Source organism: Phasianus colchicus, chromosome 3 (assembly GCF_987193195.1).
Source record: "Phasianus colchicus chromosome 3, bPhaCol1.hap1.1, whole genome shotgun sequence".
Taxonomy (NCBI): domain Eukaryota; kingdom Metazoa; phylum Chordata; class Aves; order Galliformes; family Phasianidae; genus Phasianus; species Phasianus colchicus.
The window spans coordinates 55,016,484-55,038,096 of record NC_143438.1 but is presented as its reverse complement, the minus strand read 5'-3'; the positions used below and the strand labels follow the sequence as shown (position 1 = coordinate 55,038,096).

Here is a 21,613-nt window from a genome sequence, read left to right as displayed (position 1 = left end):
CCAATTTGTTTGTGTAATTCGTTCAATTTCAGCAAAAAGCAAATATACTAAGACTCTTCTAAACACTTCTTATACTTTTCAATTTATTTTTTCTTCATTGCAAAAGGCCTTAAACTTCTAGAAGACAATGTTTACCTTTTGTACTACTACAGAATATACCACTTAATGAGGTTTGCTACTAATACTCATCTTTCTGGATTTGCTCCTAAAATGCATAGCTTAGTAATCAACAAAAAGCATATTATTATTGTAATACACACAGGACAATTAAGAGATTAAAATACCTGAAAATTCCAAAATGACTTACATCAGAGCATCCTGATGGTCACCCACAGTATTTCAAACAAAAAATTGAAATGTAAAATCTGTTCATTTCATATAAGTGACGCTGATTTATACACATAAAATAGCATTCCACAGTATGTTCTTAATGGTTCAACAGAAAAATGAGACACATAGTATCAACATCATTAAAAATCTTACTAAACACTGAATGTAGTCCTATGATATTAAACTATTCCCACAAGCAGAACAGATCATATTAACCTAATTGCCTTTTTTCTCCTGTTTTGTGTTTATTTTCTCACCCTTTGTCTAATAACCTACACAATCCTTACATCCAAACTTCAGAATTATATAGGTATTTAATAAGTTATTACTGTTCTCTTGTCTCTGGTGAAGGTTAGGACAAATTAGTTTGTGATCTTAGCAGCAGTTTCTTTTTATTAGGCATTATGTTTTAAGCATATGATTGAATATTTCAACTAAACTTTTGAAACTGTTCAAAATAGAGTCTTATGTTCAGGAAAGCATGGTGTGCCCAGAATCAGATACTAATTTTGTAGACCTATTAATTCTACTGTTTTTGTGTTATCACCATATTTCTATCTGTAGCGTATGTGTGCCTTATTAATTTCACAGACACATGGTATTTTGCAAGGTTTACATAGAAAGTAACGGAATGATGTCAAGTTATTGGGTAATAATTCTTGCAAGATCTTATGGGCATTCCCAAGATAAATTTAAAACTCTTTTTGTCACTTACTGCTTGGCAACCTTTACTCAGTTACCTGTCATTTCTGTCTGTTGAAGTTCTTGTTGTTTCCTGTCTGTCAAGTTTAAAAGTCAAGGTAAGAAATGTAAATCTGCAATCAGTGCAGTGTCTTCCAAGGAAATGATGGCAAAGGAAAGGGTAAAGAAATATCATGGCACTCACTATATAAAATTTGAAAGCAATAGACAAGAGTGACATATAGCGAGTTGGGAGGATAAATTCCCAAAGAATCAGTTAAGCTGTATCCTACAAGATGATAACTGAAAAAAAATGTATATATTATTCTTTTGTTATCAAAACCCAAAGCTTCTGTTCATGTTTTCTTCTTATTATTTTATTTATTTATTTATTTATTGGCAGCACTTGGAAAATACATTGGGGTACCCAGTAATTTTGAACTGAACTAGGTATGAAAAACGACTTAGTTAAAACCTCATCTCTGCTAAAGTCATTACAAATACTGTCCCTGAGACCCTTGAAAACTGTACCACATAAACTACGGATGCATCGGCATCAAGTGGATCTTTATATGGCATGTGATTTTAGAGTCTTTTCTTAGACTGTTCTAAGAGCATAGTTCTTTAAAAGTTATGTGACTCATTGGATACTGTGATAAAGATGAGAAATTGGTATTAATTATCAAAGAAATTAATACAGACTAAAAGTAGCTTATTGAAGGGCTAATAGTTCACAGCTGAATTGGCACAGCAGAACAGAAAAGCACAGAAAAAAAAGGTAAAAGTGGTAGCTTTTCCCTTTCAAATCTTCTTTGGCCTGTCATCCATACTAGCAACAAGAACGTCATGAATTCACAGGGAATTAGAGTCCCAAGTGTGGGTTCAACTTAACCTATTCGGGTTTCAGCACACAAACTTTAGTTTGACAATTGCTTCAACAAAACTCTGAGCTTAATATAACCCCTGAATTTTTCAAGGCTAGTTCTAAAACTGATGTTTTTTAGCAGAGAAGCAGCTTAAATGGCTCACACTGGAGAAGAATTCTACTTCCAAAATGAATGACCTTTATGGATTCATCACATCATCAATTATACTATGATAGTATGTCTCTTTAAGCAGTGCATTTCTATAATATCCTGTGAGCTGCATACTCATGTACAAGTCAATTTGTGTTTTTTAATCTTAACGGGATGCATTTCATCTCATTTGTAATTCTTCTATTGTTCCTGGGGAACTAAAGAAATGCAAGTTGTCAGTATCATTCTCAGTATTTCAGAAACTCTGGAGGACAATGCTCCTAATTTACCAAATAGAAGGAAAAATACTGCATGCTTGAAGTCTGTCTTTTGACAAAAAATTGAGAACTAATGAAGTCAACTACATCAATCAGCATACCAATATTTTTACGTAATCTCTGCTTGAATAGCCATAATATAAATTTCTAAATCTTTGCATTAAAACTGCAACTATCTTGCTATGTAGTAATACAAGCTTTATCTCACACTGTACAAGGATGGACAGTCTTCAAATTACTGCAGGTAATATGTGTTGGCCCATGGACAAAATGTTCCAGACTCCATTACTTAGAATCAATTAGCAAAACTGTCTTTCAAAGGTGATGATCATCAAGACATTTTGGTTTTTCTTTTACTCATGCCTTATTGTTATCCTGTTGCTCTCTGGCTACACTGCTGATTCTTCAACTGAATTACACCACTGTTGTGTCAGATGTGAACATTTTACATTGCAATAGAAGAAATTCTGACACTATCAGCACAAAAATGTAACTTAACCATAGACTCAAATAGAAGATTTTGGAATCTGGGATTTATATTTCACAACTGCAAGGAAATACAGGGAAAGAAAGCTGGCTTTTTACTATACTCATCTGTGGGGTTTGAACCATCAGACACTTTCTTTTCAGACACTTTGTGTGTAAAAAAGTAAAATAGTTCAGAATACTAGTTGAAACTAGAATGTTTTCTGTCAAAATATCCAGGCATTTCTTCACTAGATTTCTTCAGAGAAGCTCTCTTTTGCCCCATGAAGAGACCTGTGACAGAATTTACACATCTCCTTAGATATCTGAGTTTGAACTCACCACCTCAGGGTCCATAACCAGTCAAAGGAAAGAAAGACATGTCCTGAGGGGATTCATCTAATCAGAAAACAGATGTCAGAAGTAAAGCAGAGGGATAACTATTCAGACATTCTGCTTTAAGACATTTAACACTGGGCAAGATAAATCCCACCCAAACCTACTGAGTCCAAACCTGACACACTAGTAAAGGACATGCTTTCAGAAACAACATAGTTTTTATAATCTTACTAGTTTTTATCTTTCTGTTTCATACATTAGAAAAAGCATGTATGTTTACATTTCAATGATTATACAGTATTTAAGTGAAAAATTACTTTACATAACTCCTAGATAAAAATAAAACATTAACTGAAACTAAAAAGAAAAATAGTTGATGTAATTTAATTTGTCTGAAAATTAAATAAAGTCCTGTACTCACATTATTTCTTTGGTACAGAATGCCAACGGGAAGGGAGAATGACTGTGAGTAAATGATTCTCACAGAGGAAGAATGCTAGCATCAGCAGTATGTGTAGCTCAATAATCACTCTTTAAAAAAAAAAAAAAGAGGACCTCTACTCATATTTAATCATTGCTCTGAATAGGAGTTTGCTTTTTTTTCTTTTTTCCTCTGTCTAATATTCCTTAAATTCATTTATCATACATGCTGTCAAACAATTAATTTTTACTGGCAACTGACATTTTTAAGAAAAGTATATCATGAAAAAGAGAGTCTCATTGGTTTCATAAACTCACATGGGCAATAAACAATTGGACAGTTGTAAAATACATCATTTACTATAGTCATAAGCCCAAACTAAACCACAATTTCTGTACAGGATGTCTGTGGGATAAGGTAAACAGATGTTTGCAGAATAGTTATATAATCAGCTATTATATATATCACTGTAACTGATGTTACAGTGTTTGTGTTTCTTTATGGAAAATAGTGTAGAATGACATAGTGTACTCCTTTTTAAAACACTGAAAGTATTTTATGTAACAATAATGCATTATAAAAATCCAAGTTACACTAAGCAGCCACGGGTATAGTCTGATAAGAGATACATAATGTATTATCAGATAAATTTTAAAGTCTTCTATCTACTGTTGTAAGTAAACAAATATACCGCTTTAGATTGCAAGAATAATCAACAGTCTGAACTAATGATGGCAAGAAAAAAATTAACCAGAACACTCATTTGTCAGGATGCCTCGTAGACAAGAAGTTCTACACAGCAATAGCAATGTAAGGAGGAATAAATAGCCATAAAGTTGGCTTGCATTGCATGGAAGCTTGCAGATGGTGGATGAATTCATGTCTGTCACGTTTTTATAATACAATGACTTTTACATATTGCTGCCAGATGGAGCATAGTTTTGCATCTTGAATATAAATCTGCAAGAAATACAACTTCCTTCAATATGTTCCCTGTATTTGAAAGAAAAGCAAATTTAGTTAGATTTGGGAGGCTGAAACAGATTTAAGGAAATCTGAAAGAATATAAATTAAATCCTCAAGGGCTTCCTTGTTCTAACTTATTTCAAAATAATGGAGTTACCCATGTGTTCTGTATTTTTGAAGACTGAAAAGGAATCATATAGAATTCTAAGCTGAAAACTACATTTTATTTATCAAATGCAAGATATATCCTCCATAGATCCAAAAAAAAACCCAAAACCTTAAGAGCTTTCAACTGAACTTAGGAGTACTTTAGCAAAACCTATGTGTAACAGTTATTCTTGTTTCAATAAAAAGTTATCTATCCCACAAGATCAAACCATAAAAGTACAGTGCATAAAGCATAAATGCATTTAATCTTTCTTCATAGTGAGGACTTGTATTTTCTTGCATTAAATGATACCTAAACAGACCTAATATCTAATTCAGATTCAATTATAACAATTTCAATGTAGATATACCTTTTCAAACCATCAAGAATATATAGAATTTCCTTTTGCTTTTATATGTTCTTATCCATCACACCTGGCTTTCTCTTGTGTCTAGTCTTTGTTTTTCATGGTAGCTGGTATTGCTAAATATGCAATGCTGATAGCGATGAAGTGAACTAGATGACTGTAGGGGGGAATATTTTCCCATTCAGTGATTTCTCACAAAGTCTGATTTGATGATAAACTTGAGTTGACTTCTCTCAGACAGCCTCGAGCATTGTTTATATGCAGATAATTCTGTGCTTGAACCCATTAGGCTTTTATGACAGTTATAATCAAATATGATTGGGAAACCTTCTGGCTTGCTTGGATCCATACTTACATTGTGCTTTGTGAGGTTGGAAATGTTACTTGCTATTGCTTGTAGCCAGTCAATACAGTCTTCAGCAGAGAGACACTGAATTATTCCACTGCAAACCCCATCCACAGCAATTACTTGGAACGCATTTTGCCTATAGACATGTCATAACAGATCAGGTCAGAAGAAAATTTCATCTGTTCTAGCATACCGTCTTAACAATACTTGTAGAAATGCTTTTCTTTCAACTGCAATGAAGGTCAGCCAGTGAACACTGATAAATTGCTGGTTTTCCTGTTTATAAATACCTGACATATTAAAACAATCAGCTACATATTAAATGTCATATAAAAAGGTCAACTATTCCTATATTAAGTTTCCAAGAAGCTGTAAGAAAATCCTATTGACTAGCTCTATGGAATCTTGTCCAACACTGTGCGATTTCAGAAGCTAAACAAGTGGAATAGTTGATGCATATCAAAGCATTAATAATTGAATATGAAGATCACAGAAAAAAAAAAGTGTAGCAGACTGTAGGTAGCCTTTCATGAAATTCAGTGGAATACCGTACCTTTTTCTCAAAAAATTTTGCTTCATTCTCCAAATTCATTTTCAAAACACATTCAGGTTACTGCTAGCTAGTTAGCTGTTTTTGGTGATAGAATTTTCATTGTAAATGATCCTCTTTTTACCTGCCAATGGAATAGCTGGTGAATTCAAATTTGACAAGATAGCATTAATGATTTTTTCAATTCCATTTCTGAATGCAGAATCATTAGGAAATCACACTGGAATGCCAAGAGACATCCATTGACAAAGGCAGTAGCCACTGGGGTGTCTCTACCTCAGCAATATTCTTGGAACTTACACAATGTTCTACGATGCGTTATAGTTTGACTTTCCACAACTGAATGCTGAACAACTACAGAACAAGAGGAAACTTTCACATTATAAAGCTATAGGAGATATGACTTCTGTAAAAGGCCTTTTTGGCCTTTGGGAAGGTTGACAGGTCTCTAGCTACAGAACCTCAAAAGCTCATTATCAATCAGTTTCACAGAATAGGATATTACTAAGCATACAGAGAACATAAAGTTCCACTGCTAGCATTCCCCTACAAATTCATCCATTCATGGTTTAAAATTGTTCAGATTTTTTAGAAGGCTGAGGCAAAACAAGTGTTATCTTCAGTGTAAAACTGAGTGTCACTAATTACAGTTTATGACATCTTAAGACTGATATTGATTCTGCAAAATTATTAGTTTTTTACTTCACAAAGCTATCAACTAATTTTATAGAATACAGAGCTAGCATCAACCTCAACCATAAAGGTTCTTCTGTGTCTGTGTCAAGTACATGCTTTTCTTTCATTTAGGACATGTATAAAAATAAATTAAAGCCATGCCTTTTCCTTGAGCAATTCCATCATGAGAATAAGTTCTGACTGGAAGATAAAGCTTATGTATCCTAACATGATCATGAAGACACCAATGGTTTACCTACATCTATCAGCTAACTCATCAGTTCAATTATCTTTTCACAGAGGCGGTCATCTGCCTTTAAACCCCTAAAGGCACAATCTAAAATATATGTTTCTAAAAAACTAACTTCTTATCTTTAGAGTACTTCAAAGTTTTTGGAGATTTATTCAAGGCATCTTCAGGTAATGTACTTAAATATTAAAACAGTATTTATTTAATATGCCTTTTATTTTAAATGATTATAAATAGAAATCATAAATTCATCCATAATAACATGGTAAATAAGTTATTACATAAAGACTACAGCATGATGCTCTGACAAGTTTGCTGATTAACAATAGATATATTTTCAGGATTCCCATTCTTTCTACTCTGCCTATCATAAACCACGAAATCTAATAACACATGATATTGACCTGTACAATCTGATGCATTTGGGACATAGTAGACCGTTCCTAAGCATTTGATCTGCATATGCACAGAATTATTTTTTCAGGATGCTCCTGCCCAAATGTCAATAGCTGTAAACTATGAGATGTATGGTAAACTACTGATTTTTTTTTTTTTTTTTCTGACTGTGCCTGGGCAGTAGAATAACCTAGTTTTAGATTATTGCAGTAATAACTTAAATTAATTTACTAGTCAAAGACCATACCACAACACAAAACATTTTGTATTAAATAAAAAATGTTATTGATCATATTTTAATACAACAACAACAAAAAAATTAAGATCAGATTCTTATTCAATTATACATCTCAGGTTCTCAAAATGATATACTTTATATAGCATGTAACATTTTATGTTGTTTTCTTTATTATTATTAGCAATATCCTTTTGTTAACATTGTTCTTTATATTCTTCTCATTTTCAGTCCCTTTAAAAAATTTTCTACCTTTCTTTGAAAACAACCTTTTTGGAGGGAGTCATATTTTAAAATACATGGATTTACAAACTATTTTAAAACACTCATAAACTAGCATGTTAACAACAAAATATTTATTCTGTGCTTTCTGAGTAAAAAAACCCAACATCTGCTTCTCTCTATCAAACATGATTTTTTTTTTTTTTCCCCTTAACTTTTAAGGAATTTTCTTCATGTTAGATAGCACAGGAAAATACATGTACAAGAAATCTTACATCAATGGTATATCCATATCCTGCTGTATTTCAACTCAGCCAATGAACCAATGTAGCTTTTGCATCACAAGTTAACTCTCTGGGCCAGTAATTGTCAAGAGATCAACAATCATGTAGACAAGTAAGCATGATTTTGCCATCACTATTCAGAGACCATAAGCTGTTTTTAGTTTAACAATCATCCAGTGACTATTGACTAAGCTGCTTTAATATCAGCTCTGTGAGTAGGAAACAAGACTGCAAACCTACATGGTATACTTTAAAGAAACAATAGCCCTTTGAATTAAATGAGGCTGTGGGAGGCTTTTATGTAACTTTCAAACATTTGGTAAGAACTGATAAGAAGAAGGTTGTGATGAGAAACAACAAAATTGACCCCAAAGAAACCTAAAATTGACTTATGATCTTTCAGTTTCCATTGGGATCCTAAACCCGCATCTGGAGGGAAGTGGTAACATTTGACTGCAAGACCCCTTTTCAGGCAAAAGTGTGAGCATAACAACAAAGAAATGATAATTAAAACCTTCTGCAAAACACTTATAACAGAAATACTAATGAAGATTTTACGTATTAATTAAGTAACTTCATGTGTTCTTGAATGTAGGAACAGAAAAAGTTCAAGCTATTAATGCTTGATGACTAGTCAGGTCACCAGATGATGCAATAAATTTAAGCCTGACTGTGAGCACCCCACATCTTCTGTCCCTATCTCTCAGAGCTGCACTGGAATTAATAATGACACTCCTCTTAATATTGCAAATCCATGAGGATTGCATGTCTAAATCAAGAAGTCAATAGTTTCAGCTTTCTGAACTTATTTACCTGCACAAATCTGATCCTGGAAGGTACTGGGAAAATCGTGAATGAAGAAGTGGAATTAATCGGAGATCACACCACCTTTTTTCCCATCTAAGTCCTGGGGATGTTGGCCACGAGGAACATGATAATGTATCCTGAAAAAAATTAGAAGGTCCTTCTCAATTTTGGGCTTCATTATAAATATTCAGAAAATTTGGAAAGAAAGCAAGTTTTTAAATGAATTCTCACATATCTATAATGTGTGTAACATGAAAGATCACAATGAACATCGATTTATCTGAACAGCAGGATTTTCAAAAGTATATTCATGAATGTAAAACACTGATGCTCTGGTGAAACATTCCGTAGATTCAGACAAAATAAATCCACATAAATGACTGAGTAGAAATACTAAGTTAGGATACTGTTTTGAACAACGCCTTGAAGTTTTCAAGTTCTGTCTATTTTCAGGAACTTTTTCCAGCTGTGATGAAACTTTAGGAAAAAGTTGAAACGTCGCAAGAAATTTAGATGCAGACAGTAGATCTATGTTCAAGAGCAAGAGAAGTGGTAACCTCGCTTTGCATAGCACTTTCTATTGTTAAATTAAGAAGACCCAAACCGGTCCTGTCTACTCCAAATCCCTTTGAGCGAGAAATCTGTCATGTGGATCATCAAGGCTGTAACTGAGAAATACCCTATGGCCATAAGACACCAAAACATTCTAGAAAATAATTTGACAATATGGAATGACAAGGAAAGTTTTGTACATATGTTAAGAATTCATATAGAGTTCTCATCTGACTTTATGAAGCATTCCATTCCATTCCATTCCATTACAAGGAGATATCCCAAGCAAGAAGACTGAATGAAAAAAACAAAACAAAACAAAACAAAAAACTAAAAAACAAAATACTTGTTTTCATTAAATTATTATGAGTTCAAACAGAAACTGTAAGTAACTTACATAATTTCAACACCTTCAGCAGCAATAGGACTTCTGAATGGAAGCATGACTTTTACCCTCAAAGCAAAACTAGACTCGAAGTGGCTAGCAACATAAGTTTAGAATCTCCTCCAATTACGTTTTCATATACGTATACTGATAGCTCAGGTGTTCGTTTCTGATGTTATTCCACTATTAGAAGATATATATTTATTGGTTTATTTGACCTACAGCAAGACTCAATATTATTACTTTCAACTCTTTTTGATAAATTCCTTCTCCTATAAACATGTATAACCTAAGTAGTTTAATCTTTTAGTTTCCTAGACCCTATTAAGGCTTAAATCTGTGCTATTGACTTCTAAGTTTCTGGGCTCCCATTTGAAACTTTTTATTAGTGAAATAAGAAAGAACAATAAAGGAAGCCAGAAATTAGAGACAGGAAGTCTACTGAATAGTGCTTACACTTCTGTTCATTTTTATATAGTTGTAATAGTTATGTCATATAAAGATTTATTTATTCTGTGATTTCTATTCTATTCTATTGATTAAAGCCAAATACACATAAAAAAAAATCTTTAGAACTATACAAAATATCATAAATGCTGCATTTCATGACTAAGAAAAGCACCGTGTTGCATTTCAAAGGAATTTTTTACAACAAATTAGAGCAAAGATCTGTAGCACTTCACGTTAAAGGCACTTTGCTGTGTAATGCTATTGTTCTTCAATACAATTGTTAGTGCTAGTTAATAGGAGAAAAATGTTAGCACCTTAAAAATAGGCAAAAACATGCACCTGAATAAGCCTTTGACAAAAGTTCTAAATAATAAATTAAATAAAATATATGTAACAATATCCTGAATAGGCTTTCTATCTCCTGTTTAAAAAGCTATATTGTCACTTTAATAATTTTATTCCCTCTGCTCTGCAAATAAATGTAGAAGACAAAACTTTCTCAAAATTTCCATTGTCCAGATAAAAATAGTAATCACATTTATCAGAGCATAATCTCAGCTGCTACACTTTCTCACAGTGTTATTCTTAGCTATAATATCTGGCTGAGAAATTTTAGCACCCTATGGAACCATCTCCAATGCTAATTTGAATTCCTCCCATGATGCTGTTTTTCTATTAATTACTTTCACTTAGCGATTTTTTTTCTGATGTAATTTCATGAAAGAAATATAAGCTCTTACCGTGTTGTTGGGATGGTAGTTGAGATGCAAACCACTGTCACACAGGGGAGAGGAAGTGCCACTGCTCTGGTCACTGGGGGCACCTAACACCAACACAGATATACAGAAAATGTATCATTAATCTATAATGCTATCATAAAAGTTTCTGTGTTAGTGTGCTTGCATGTTTCCCTCTCCAACTGATTTTGTCATCTAAAAGTCAAGGTTCAACTCTCCCTTAGTGATTTACAAAAAAGCTAATAATCTGCTCAGTAAGAAAAAAATCACAAATGTTTTTGCAAATCTGATAATAAATGGAAAGTATGCACTTCCTTAATTGGTTCTCACTTAAAGGAAACAGTCAGACAATGCTTTTGTCATTCTCTATGAAGTTCACAGGTTTAACAGTTCTTGTATCAACTTAGAAGGATACAGAGCAACATCTCATAAATCATATATGATAGGATCTATTCAAGTGCATGCTACTGTGCTTTACTCAGCATTCTCTATGGCACCACATCCTTTCATAAAAGCAGCAATGAGTTACTGGGATTCTTTTTATTTAAGAAGATTTCTGGTGGTTTTTTTTTTTGTTTGTTTGTTTGTTTTTTGCCTCATTAAAGTTCAATACCTGTATACAAGATAAAGATGGTACTTCCACAACAGATATTATATAAGATATATCAAAACTTAGTTTATTTAATTGCTGATGTAACATCAAGGCCTAGAAGTATTGAAATCAAACACTTTTTTGTTTTGTTGCTCCCTTTAGGAGAAAGAAGCAGAAAGTAGTGATGCCAAAAGGCACAGGATGATTATACATATGCTTGGGTATGCTGCAACTCTATAATTATGCGCCCACACTCACAATTTCAGACAATTAAAGGAAGCCAGCTGTCTCCATTTGCTTTTGATGGGGCTAGCTTACTAAAACTCAGTTGGACTTAAAATATTAAACATTTTAGATGAATTTATTTTTAGGTACATAGACACCTACATGAAAACTCCTGAATTTTAAATGAGAAAGTTAAGCCCTCAGAATATATCCACATGATCTCATTGTCACATCTAGAGCACAAAACTCCTGGACTAAACTGTTATCTGGAGCTCCATGGAAAAATGCTTTTAAATACATCAAAATGTGAGCTACTGTAACCTAATGTAATTCCCCTGACTCAACTTTGCTGATTCACACCAGCCAAAACCAAAATGATATGTTTTTCAAGCAACAACTGCAGTCTTTCATTTAAGATGACTGCTAATATGAGATCTGGCAATACGAAAAGCTCATATTTGGGCCACAATACTGACTGAGAAAGCTGTTGTTAACCGCCCCCCATGCACACGAGGTTCAGAAGCTGCAAGTATTCACAAGCATTGAATTAAGGTTTATTTTGGTCAAGTAATAAAGGCTTACATGCACAGTCTTCATTCAGTGGCAGTTTGAGAAAAGCAGGTGCTCTTTTCAAAAAGGACACAGTTAGGGTCACTTCTTCCCCTGCATTGCGAAGGACCTGAACCTGGAACAGAAAAACAAACAGGAAAATATATGTATGACCAAAATGTAGCAGAAGTATAAGCAGTGTCATGCAGCTTCCTTATACCTGCAATTTATTGCAATGATATCTTTCAAAAAGAAAGCAAGAAGTAAAGCTTTCTATGTGCTCTGCTCCTAGTCACACTAACAGGTAATGCTGGTGTGGAAACAGCACTGGCTGGTTCTACAGCTTGCTCTCTGATGTTTTTCAGCTCCACACTTCCCCCTTCCAGACCTGGCATGAACAGTAATCCACATGTATAAATTCTTCTTTGTTCGCTTTAGTTTTTCTGAGGTTGTCTCATAAATCTCCAACCAAAACAAAAGCTGTAGTTTCCACAGCTCTGCCATAGTCCTGGTAGGAAGGAGGTAGGGAGACAAGTGAATCACCTATCCATGTGTGAATGCTCTTAGCCATATTTTCTCTCTCCCATAACTGCTTCTGTAGCTCCTGTTCATGTCTTTAGTTTTTCTGTGGTGTGGCTGATACGCCCCAAGCTATACAGCAGAGAAAGAGAAGTCCAGGCACCTTCCCAGACTGGTAAAAAGGAGACACACAAGCATCTAATCAAAATGCTATTCTTAACAGGTGATAATTTACATTGGAATCATTTTATTTCATGAGAGCCATGAGATGATATAACTCTGAGTATCAGAATGAACATTACCAGTTGTTCTGCCTCTATAACTTGTTAATTTTATAACGGTTAAATTAAGTTGCCTTTTTAATCTGGCATATATTTGTTCTCTTCCGCTGTGATCTCACTGTGTCCAGATAAGTCACAAATAACCCTTCTGCAACGCTGCTGTGTCAAAGCACCTTGTAAATTAATTGATGCAATTATTTAATCCATGCCAATGAAAAGCCTATCCTGCACATTTAACTGCATACATATATATTGCTATTTTCAGGGATACTTTCATGTGAAAATCACTGCACTACATCAAGCTAATTCAAAGCAATCTGTCAAGAAAAATTGTCAACTTCTCACCTAGGCACAGTATTTCCTATTCCACACTGATCCTACAGAGGAGTAACAATGTGATGACACATTATTTGAATCAGTATCTGAAATCCACTCTTAAATTTTAGTCTGTTTATTATCTAAAGTAGCACACTGCTTGTCAAGGCATACTTTGCAATGTAGTATGTATGTGTGCCAATAACCAAACATGTATCACAACAAATTTCATCAACTTAAATCACATCCCAAAACTTCTGCTGTTGCACAGAGATCTTCAGTGAGTACTTCCAATTTCTGATGTTTTAGACCTCAGAATTCAGAAATAACACTTATTGCATGGGAAGACAATGACACTGTCAATGGAATAGTCAGTCAGGTCAAGACTCTGAAGTCCTGAATTCCATAAGAGATCATCTTGTAACCTCAGCCTTCAAAGAAAAAACATCTCTCTTCTGTACCGGTCACAAGATTCAGAACAGTCATAGCCAAAGCAGACAGGAGGCATGTTTTCTATACTGAAATCACAGATTTGGATAGACAGAGTGCAGGAAAAATAAAGCTATCCTTTACCTTTTTAAAAAACGTTTGTACTCAAGAACAGGGAAGAAATGGAGAAGTTAAAGAATCAGCAACTCTAACTTACAGAGTCACCTTTTGAAGATACCTAAATGGATACCATCTGTGAAAATAACTAAGAAGTAAACTCTGATCCAGAACATTTTTTTCTTCCAAAATTTAAACAAGCCACAAGTCCATATGATTACATTTGATAACATTGCTGTAGAAATGCTAGAAGTTGTCCTAAGTAGTCTGATATGACCTTTATACTCCAAGCTTTCTCTCTTTCTCTCTCAAACTTATAGAATGAAAAATTGTGATGAAGAAGCTGGTACAAAATCTAGATGAAATCAGAAATGCCTATTTAAATAAAGTATATACCAAAGTACATAAAACACATAATCCAGAAAGTGATTGGACTTGTCATGTAGAATAAAGAGAGATAAAATATTGAAAAAGAAAACTACTAGTTAATGATTACTACAAAGAGAATAAATAAACTACCAATCCCATGCCACTTACTTTTCAGTGATTATCAAATCCATTCTTGGAAATAAAGTTAATTGAATAAACTTTGATTTTTAATTGAATTAACTGTCTTTTTGAAACTTTCATTTGAAATCTTTACTGCAACTTTAGATTTTTGCCTTTCTTTTATATAAACAATGAACAATTGTTGAACTGTATTAAATCAAGTGTGCCTTACAGGACTGGTTTACTTGATGTCCTCATTCAACATGCACTTTCCCTTAGTGTCTTTCCTCCATGCATAAAGAGAATGAGATATGAGAGGAAATCTATTCTAGCCGAGAATTGCTGAGGAATGTTTTTAGTAATATACTGGAACAGCTAATGTGAAATGGAAAAATTGATAACTTTTACAAAAGGGTAGCAGCCAAAATAAATGTGGCTAGTTGTTATGGAGAGTTATGTCTCTGAAAAAAAAAAAAAAAAAAAAAAAAAAAGATGCTGAAAACAGGGAGTTAAACAGTTTGACTGGAAGATACAATACAGAATGGGCTTCCAGATTTTACAAACGTGAGAGGAATCCCAACAATGAGAGATATTGGCATATTCTTAATTTCTTCTCTCTCCATCATTGCCTGACAGTACTGTAGCTAAAAATTTTACAGAGCTATTTCGTTAAAATGAGTCCTGCATGAATGGAAAAGTAGTGCTTGTTCAGGCTTGGAAAATCTATGTTAATGAAAATATATTTATCCGCACAAGTATATCTATGCAGATCTGAAAATGCATATTCCACTGACAAAGTGATATTTTTAAGAGGTAGATTTTATAGTGGTGTGTGATACTTCTGAATAAAGTCTCTACATAACAATAACAATAGTCTGAGCATTCAGTAATGCCTATAATAATGTTGCCCTTTTATAAAACCTTTTAAAGTGCCAGTAAAGACAACATTAGAGCCTATGCTGATGTCTCTCTCAATATATTCATAAAAGCACTGACGTATGAAGTCCCTCTAACTTCAGCAAGTATTTTTCTTGAATGAGACATTAAATTCACTCTTAAATTACAAATGAAATTCATACATAAATGAATTATGTATAATTATAAATGAACAACAAAAGACATATATTCCTTCAGATCTGCGATTTCCTGAACCACAGCAAATACCACTATTTACTGTAATTGAATGCAAAAAAAAAGCTTATTAATGAATATCTTAAATTATTATCATTTGAAAAAACAAAAGAAGGATACTGTGCACTGTTATTCAATGTACTGGTTCATCTGCAGATCCCACAATATGAATTCTGTACAATGACTTAAAGGCCCAAGGCTAGAAGGCTCGACACATGCATATAAATGCCTCAAATTGTGTTTAATTATGTAAGAAGGCAATTGTTTCTTTCAGAAAAGCCCATGTATGTGATATAGAATAGTACAGATATTCACAGTAAAAATATGCCAGTGTGGGGATGTTTAAATTCCCATGCTCTAATATTATCAAATATTTGTCCACAACAAATCAATTACTATAATAGTTAAAACCATCAAACATTTTCTTCCTTCACAAAATCTCTCTTACTGACAGCAGTTCCAACTCACGCTGCTCAACTGAAAGCATACCTCAGACCATAGTTTGACGTTACCAGAGAAGTTGATTGCTGTCTGGTTAGAGAACTTGATTTAGATTTTTAGATACAAAATCAAATGAGTTGCACACTGGAATGGAAAGCTTCCTCAAGCAAAGGAAAAAGAAATGCATGTGCTGAGGGTGTATGAAGACATTAACTTCTATTCAGATACCACTTTTGCACCTAACTTGCTACCAGTACTGTTTTATAAAAGGGAAGGTGGATGCAGTAATACTAGTAGTTACAGCAGAAAGATCATATTAAGCTTATCACTAAGCAATTATTCTGAAAAGTGGCAGAAAAAGGTTTAGTATTTCTCAAGATGGCACGGGAATTGAACCAAAGTAGCACTAACACAGAGAATGTTCCAGCTACAGAAACACTATATAAAAGATCATTTCAAAGCAATATACACATTCACTTGGGATTTGATGCTTTTTGACAAGTCCCATCAGACTTAGCACTCAGAAGCAAAATTATACTCAATTCCAAGTGACAGTGCTCATTTGAGCTAGACCATCAGGTCATTTCTCAGATGGACAATATCACACCAGTCTGTTATAACCATCTTCTGTCTTCACTCATCGATCTTTGCCACACTTGCTCTTATTGGCTTATGAGCCAATGTAGACATAAAAGTTCCAGTAACCTCAAGACTCAAGTACAAAGTAGAGCACTAAGCGATCTGCCTTTAAAAAGAGATAAAAAATATAATCATGTTCCGAGGTTCAAATGCAGCCACAGAGTACTCTGACTTCTGTCAGATTCTTCTTCAATGTAGCGCCAAGGTAAAAAGAAAATTCTATCACTTCAGTGATATACTGACAACCAAGCTGGAAGAAAAGATTAGCTTTATAAATTGTAAACGGTATTTTTTTTTTTTTAAGTCTTATTAAGCTCCATAATCAGCACTAAAATGCTTAGGAACATTAAATAGCAATGACAATTATTGCTGAGTTAGATGTTTTCTTTTCAAAAGTAACATAGGAGAGCCTCAACAAAAGATAATCATGCAAAAAATGGAGGAGAAAAAATGAAAAACTAACAGAATCACAAAAGTAAAGGACTGCCAGAAAAGATGTTCTGGCAGCATTTTCCTGTTCTTCATTCATTAAATTCAGCATCATTAATAAACATAATCCCCCCAAAATATTGCTAGAAGTGCTTAATTTGCAACCCTTAGGTCACGTACTCTAATTTGGAATTCTGTTTTACTAAAGATTGCATATTACTGGTCATCACAGTTCATATTCAATCAAATTATTAGCAGGCCAATACAGAAACTAAAACAAGCAAGAAATTAGAACTTGCTAAAATTTTAGTGTTTGAAGAATGGAAATGCCAGTGGCAGGCCCCAAACTCAATATTCCATATCACCCTCAGAAAAATAAAAAAATATTTAATTCTAAGTTCTGATTATATTGCTTACAATGATCTATCTGTATTTTCTCTGAATCGTACCAGCTAACCTTCAGACTGTCAATTCTGAGTTGACAGAACACAAGGGGAAATGGTTTCAAGCTCAAAGAGGGTAGATTTAGGTTAGAATATAAAGAAAAAATCATTTACAATGAGGGTGGTGAAGCACTGGAACAAGCTGCCCATGGACATGGTTGATGTGTCCCTGGAGACTTTCAAGATGAGGCTGGATGAGGCCCTGGGCAACATGATCTAGCTGTGGATGTCCCTTTTCATTGCAGGGGAGTTGGACAAGATGGCCTTCAGAGGTCACTTTCAACCCTAAGGATTCTATGATTCTGTGATTATAATGCAAAAATCACTTTCAAACAGTGAGTTCTCTTAATGCTCCCTAAACTTTATTCCATGGATTTCTATTAGTCTGGGACCATAGTCTGCAGAAGAAACAAGTACACACAGATACACCAATTAGTCACTGAACAATCATTCATTCCAACAAGAAAATGAGTAGAAAATAATATATCACTATTTTAAAAGGATACTGTAAAGTGCAAAGATTAGTATTTTAAGTGTTGAAAAATTTATACTTCATTGCACATAGCGTTTAAATGTTTCTTGTATCCTATAGCATATATTACAATACACACAACATGGACAAAATTTATTTTCATGTTCTGACTAAAGTATAAGTAATGAGTCAACTGAAATTTGACTTGATTTGTGTATAGAGCTTAAGTATTTACATGATACACAGTTACTCATATCTCATACATGACAAAAATAATCTATGCAAGTAAACAATCTTCAAAGAACCAGAAGACTAATTCAAACTCTGCCCATGTTTCATGAGTTTTTTCACCCCTATATGTAGAGAGTGAATGCCAGAGCTGAATCACAGAAGTGCCAATTCTTTTTTTCTCATTATCAACCCCCATATAGTCTTACTCTAGGATTACTCAACTACACTGAATAATCTATGCAGCCATACAGTTTCAAAAACTCCTCTTCTTTAAACGCCCATTGCTATTCAATTTTTTTTGAAACTTAACATATACTCAACTGCTGGGCACCCACAACCTTTCTATACTAATTTATAAACACATTTTTATATTATATATCTAAAGAGTTTCAAAACAGCTGTCTGAGAAAAATGAACAAAGCCCCTTAATAGTACAGAAAATGTTAAAAATAAAGTAGAACTGTTGCTAGCATGGTTGAAACTAAATCATGTTTATTCTACATTTTTTTAAAAGGTATGAAATCAGCTTGAAAAGTTTTGGACAAAAGAAATAAATTTTTTTTTTGGCTTTTTTTTTTTTTCACAACTGTGTGAGGCTAATAAAGCCATCATCATTTAGATAAACTACTTAACCCCATCATCTGTCAAATATTTTAAGTCAAGAAGCCTACTTATGGTCTCAACAAATGCATATTTCATCTCCTACTGACTTATGTTCCTTAATTACGATAGAATTTATTTGTGTAAGTCTCTCATTGGCATCAGAGGTCAGAAATATACATAGGAACCAGAATTTGGTTTGAATCAATCTTACTGCCACTTTCCAAACAAAAAAATAATCAAATCTACTTTAGAATTAATATGCAATCTGTTTATTAGCAAAATAAAGCTCATGCTGGAATCAAGTGTTTACAGTACTGTTTCGACAACATCTAGAGACTTCTCCAAAACTTTCCCAAAAGGTTTCACAACACCATAAGACCTGTGTTAACTTTTGTGTTCAGTCAGATGAACAACAAATCACCCCCCCATCAGCCTGAAATGGATTTCTCCTTTAAGACACAAGATGTTTTTGACTATTAGTTAGAAACCAACTGTGACAGCAAGCTTTACTGAGATGGTTGTTCTTTTTTAGCTCCTCTTGACTACATGTGGTGGAGAATATCCAAAGAAAGCTATCAACGCCTGCAGAATGTTTAAGCAACCTGTAAAAGCTTTGCACATGGCTTCTCCATAATAAATGGCAATTGATTTTTACCTTCAAGGAATCCTGATGCAAAACTTCAAAGATTTTTTTCCACTTTTTCTTAAAAAAAAACAATCTAGAACATTTTAACACAGACATCAGATGTGGAATTTCCTCCTCCTTAATCATATCTGCATAGAATCCTTTACTATTTACACAAGTAGTATAATTAATGGCCATTAGTCCCATATAATTAACATAAAGACATTATCCATGTCATATTTGGAAAAATAAATAACATCAGCTCTATTCACACTTGTATGCATGAGTTCTAGACTATGTAGATACAGTCTGAATGAAGACCATTAGAAATCCTTCTATGAATAAAAATTTTCTAGTATTTTCTAAAGATAGAAGATGTTATGCTAAAGCCAAAAAGCTTCAGATAAAAGCTTTAGCACTTCCAACATTTTTTTCTCTTCTAAGTAACTGTAAATAAAAAATTGAAGTGAGGTTCAAAGTGGAAATTCTTTTTCCTAGCAAGTTGAAAGAGGAATTCAACACTGACTTGGAATTAAGGACTTGAGATTTTCCTGGTAAAGTGTGCTTCCCACTACAGAAGTGAGAGTATGAAATAATTGCTTATTGGAGAAAATAACCTATAGGAGGAAATAATTCTAATCTAATTTTCCATGTTAAGGATTTAGAGACTCATTTTTGCCCCCACAGTTTGGTCATACTGCACTTTATTATTATTATTATTTTTTGTTAGAGTAATGAACCCTTAAAGGGTCTGAGTTTTCTAGACTTGATTAATAACATAGAAGCTGCTTCTTTATCTATTAAACAGGCAAGAATTCACTGTTTCTGCACTAAAACTTTTTAGATACTTCAAATTTGCCAGAAAAAGTGCTTTCATAGTTGATTAATACATATGACATTTTTAACGTATTTACTAAACAAGTTTCTTATTTCTGCATGCTGTTTGTGAAAATATCATAAGTAATATGCAAAATTCAGGCATTTCACTACACCAAATATCATGTTGGTTACTGTTTCTGTTCCTAATATTTCAAGAGTGAAAGCTGCCCAGTTGGCATAGCGATTTGAAGTACACTCTTAAATTTCAAATGTTTTCTGAATAGAGATATGTCTGAGATTGTTCAAAACATTGTTTGATTGCTTGTCTAAGAAAGTAGAACCCCGGTTTAAGAGAGGGGGTGATGATGGAATCAGTAACAGAATAAGTGTGCTTACACTAATCCCATTGCAAGACCGGGGTCAAACACACAGCCAGTGGCAAATTTCACATTTACATATTCAATATAAAATTTGCTGATGGCAAATATGACCTTAACATTTACTTTTCATGAACAGTCACACTAATCAAGCACCAGCATATATGTGCTCATGAAAAATTAATAAAAAGTAGTCTTAAAGACTTTGAAATCAAATTTTAATTCTAAATTTGAATAAATATTAATGTGCAAGCCTAGTGCTATTTGTTCAACACTAAATGTTATCAACTTCACAATGACATAAAGCATAATTCTTGGACAAATTTGTATATTAAGTACTGTTTTAGATCAATGTATGCAGTTAACTCTGTTAAGCTTCTTGGCAGTGAGGCTCTAATCTCAGAGAAAGATATTTTAGTAGTTCTGGAAACATGCTCAGTGGCAGAAGTTTTCAACTGAGAAAATGTATAATAAGAGTCTTTAGTGACATTTAATGTAATGGTGGCCTTTTCGCTATGGAGAAATAATTTTACTGCATGTAACTGAAACTGAGAAACTGACTTGGTACTTCATAAATATTATTTAAAACTGAGAAAAAAAAAGAGTAATTAACTCATCAAAACACTTTAGTTGTTACTTTCCACAGAATCACAGAATCACAGAATTGTAGGGGTTGGAAGGGACCTCCAGAGATCATTGAGTCCAACCCGTCTGTCAAAGCAGGTTCCCTAGACCAGGTCTCACAAGTAGGTGTCCAGGCAGGTCTTGAATATCTCCAGAGAAGGAGACTCCACAACCCCCCTGGGCAGCCTGTTCCAGTGCTCCGTCACCCTCACCGTAAAGAAGTTCTTGCGCACATTGGTGCGGAACTTCTTATGCTGTAGTTTCTGGCCGTTTCCCCTTGTCCTGTCTCCACACACTGCTGAAAACAGTCTGGCCTGGCCACTCTGCCCCCCACACCTTAGATATTTATAGACCTGGATC

General features: G+C 33.8%; 1 protein-coding gene across 8 annotated transcripts in view; it reads right to left on the bottom strand.

The window, feature by feature from the left end:
- The window catches only part of SNTG1 (syntrophin gamma 1), a 332,486-nt gene that overhangs the window by 83,746 nt on the left and 227,127 nt on the right, over nucleotides 1-21,613 (bottom strand). For all 8 annotated transcript variants that reach the window (XM_090137577.1, XM_031612876.2, XM_090137575.1 and 5 more), the window contains 4 exons: nucleotides 12,303-12,405; nucleotides 10,907-10,989; nucleotides 8,786-8,916; nucleotides 5,367-5,496 (listed from right to left, as the gene is read on the bottom strand). In XM_090137577.1, coding sequence (XP_089993703.1) covers nucleotides 5,367-5,496; nucleotides 8,786-8,916; nucleotides 10,907-10,989; nucleotides 12,303-12,405 — 447 coding nt within the window. The remainder of the gene's footprint in view (nucleotides 1-5,366; nucleotides 5,497-8,785; nucleotides 8,917-10,906; nucleotides 10,990-12,302; nucleotides 12,406-21,613) is intronic.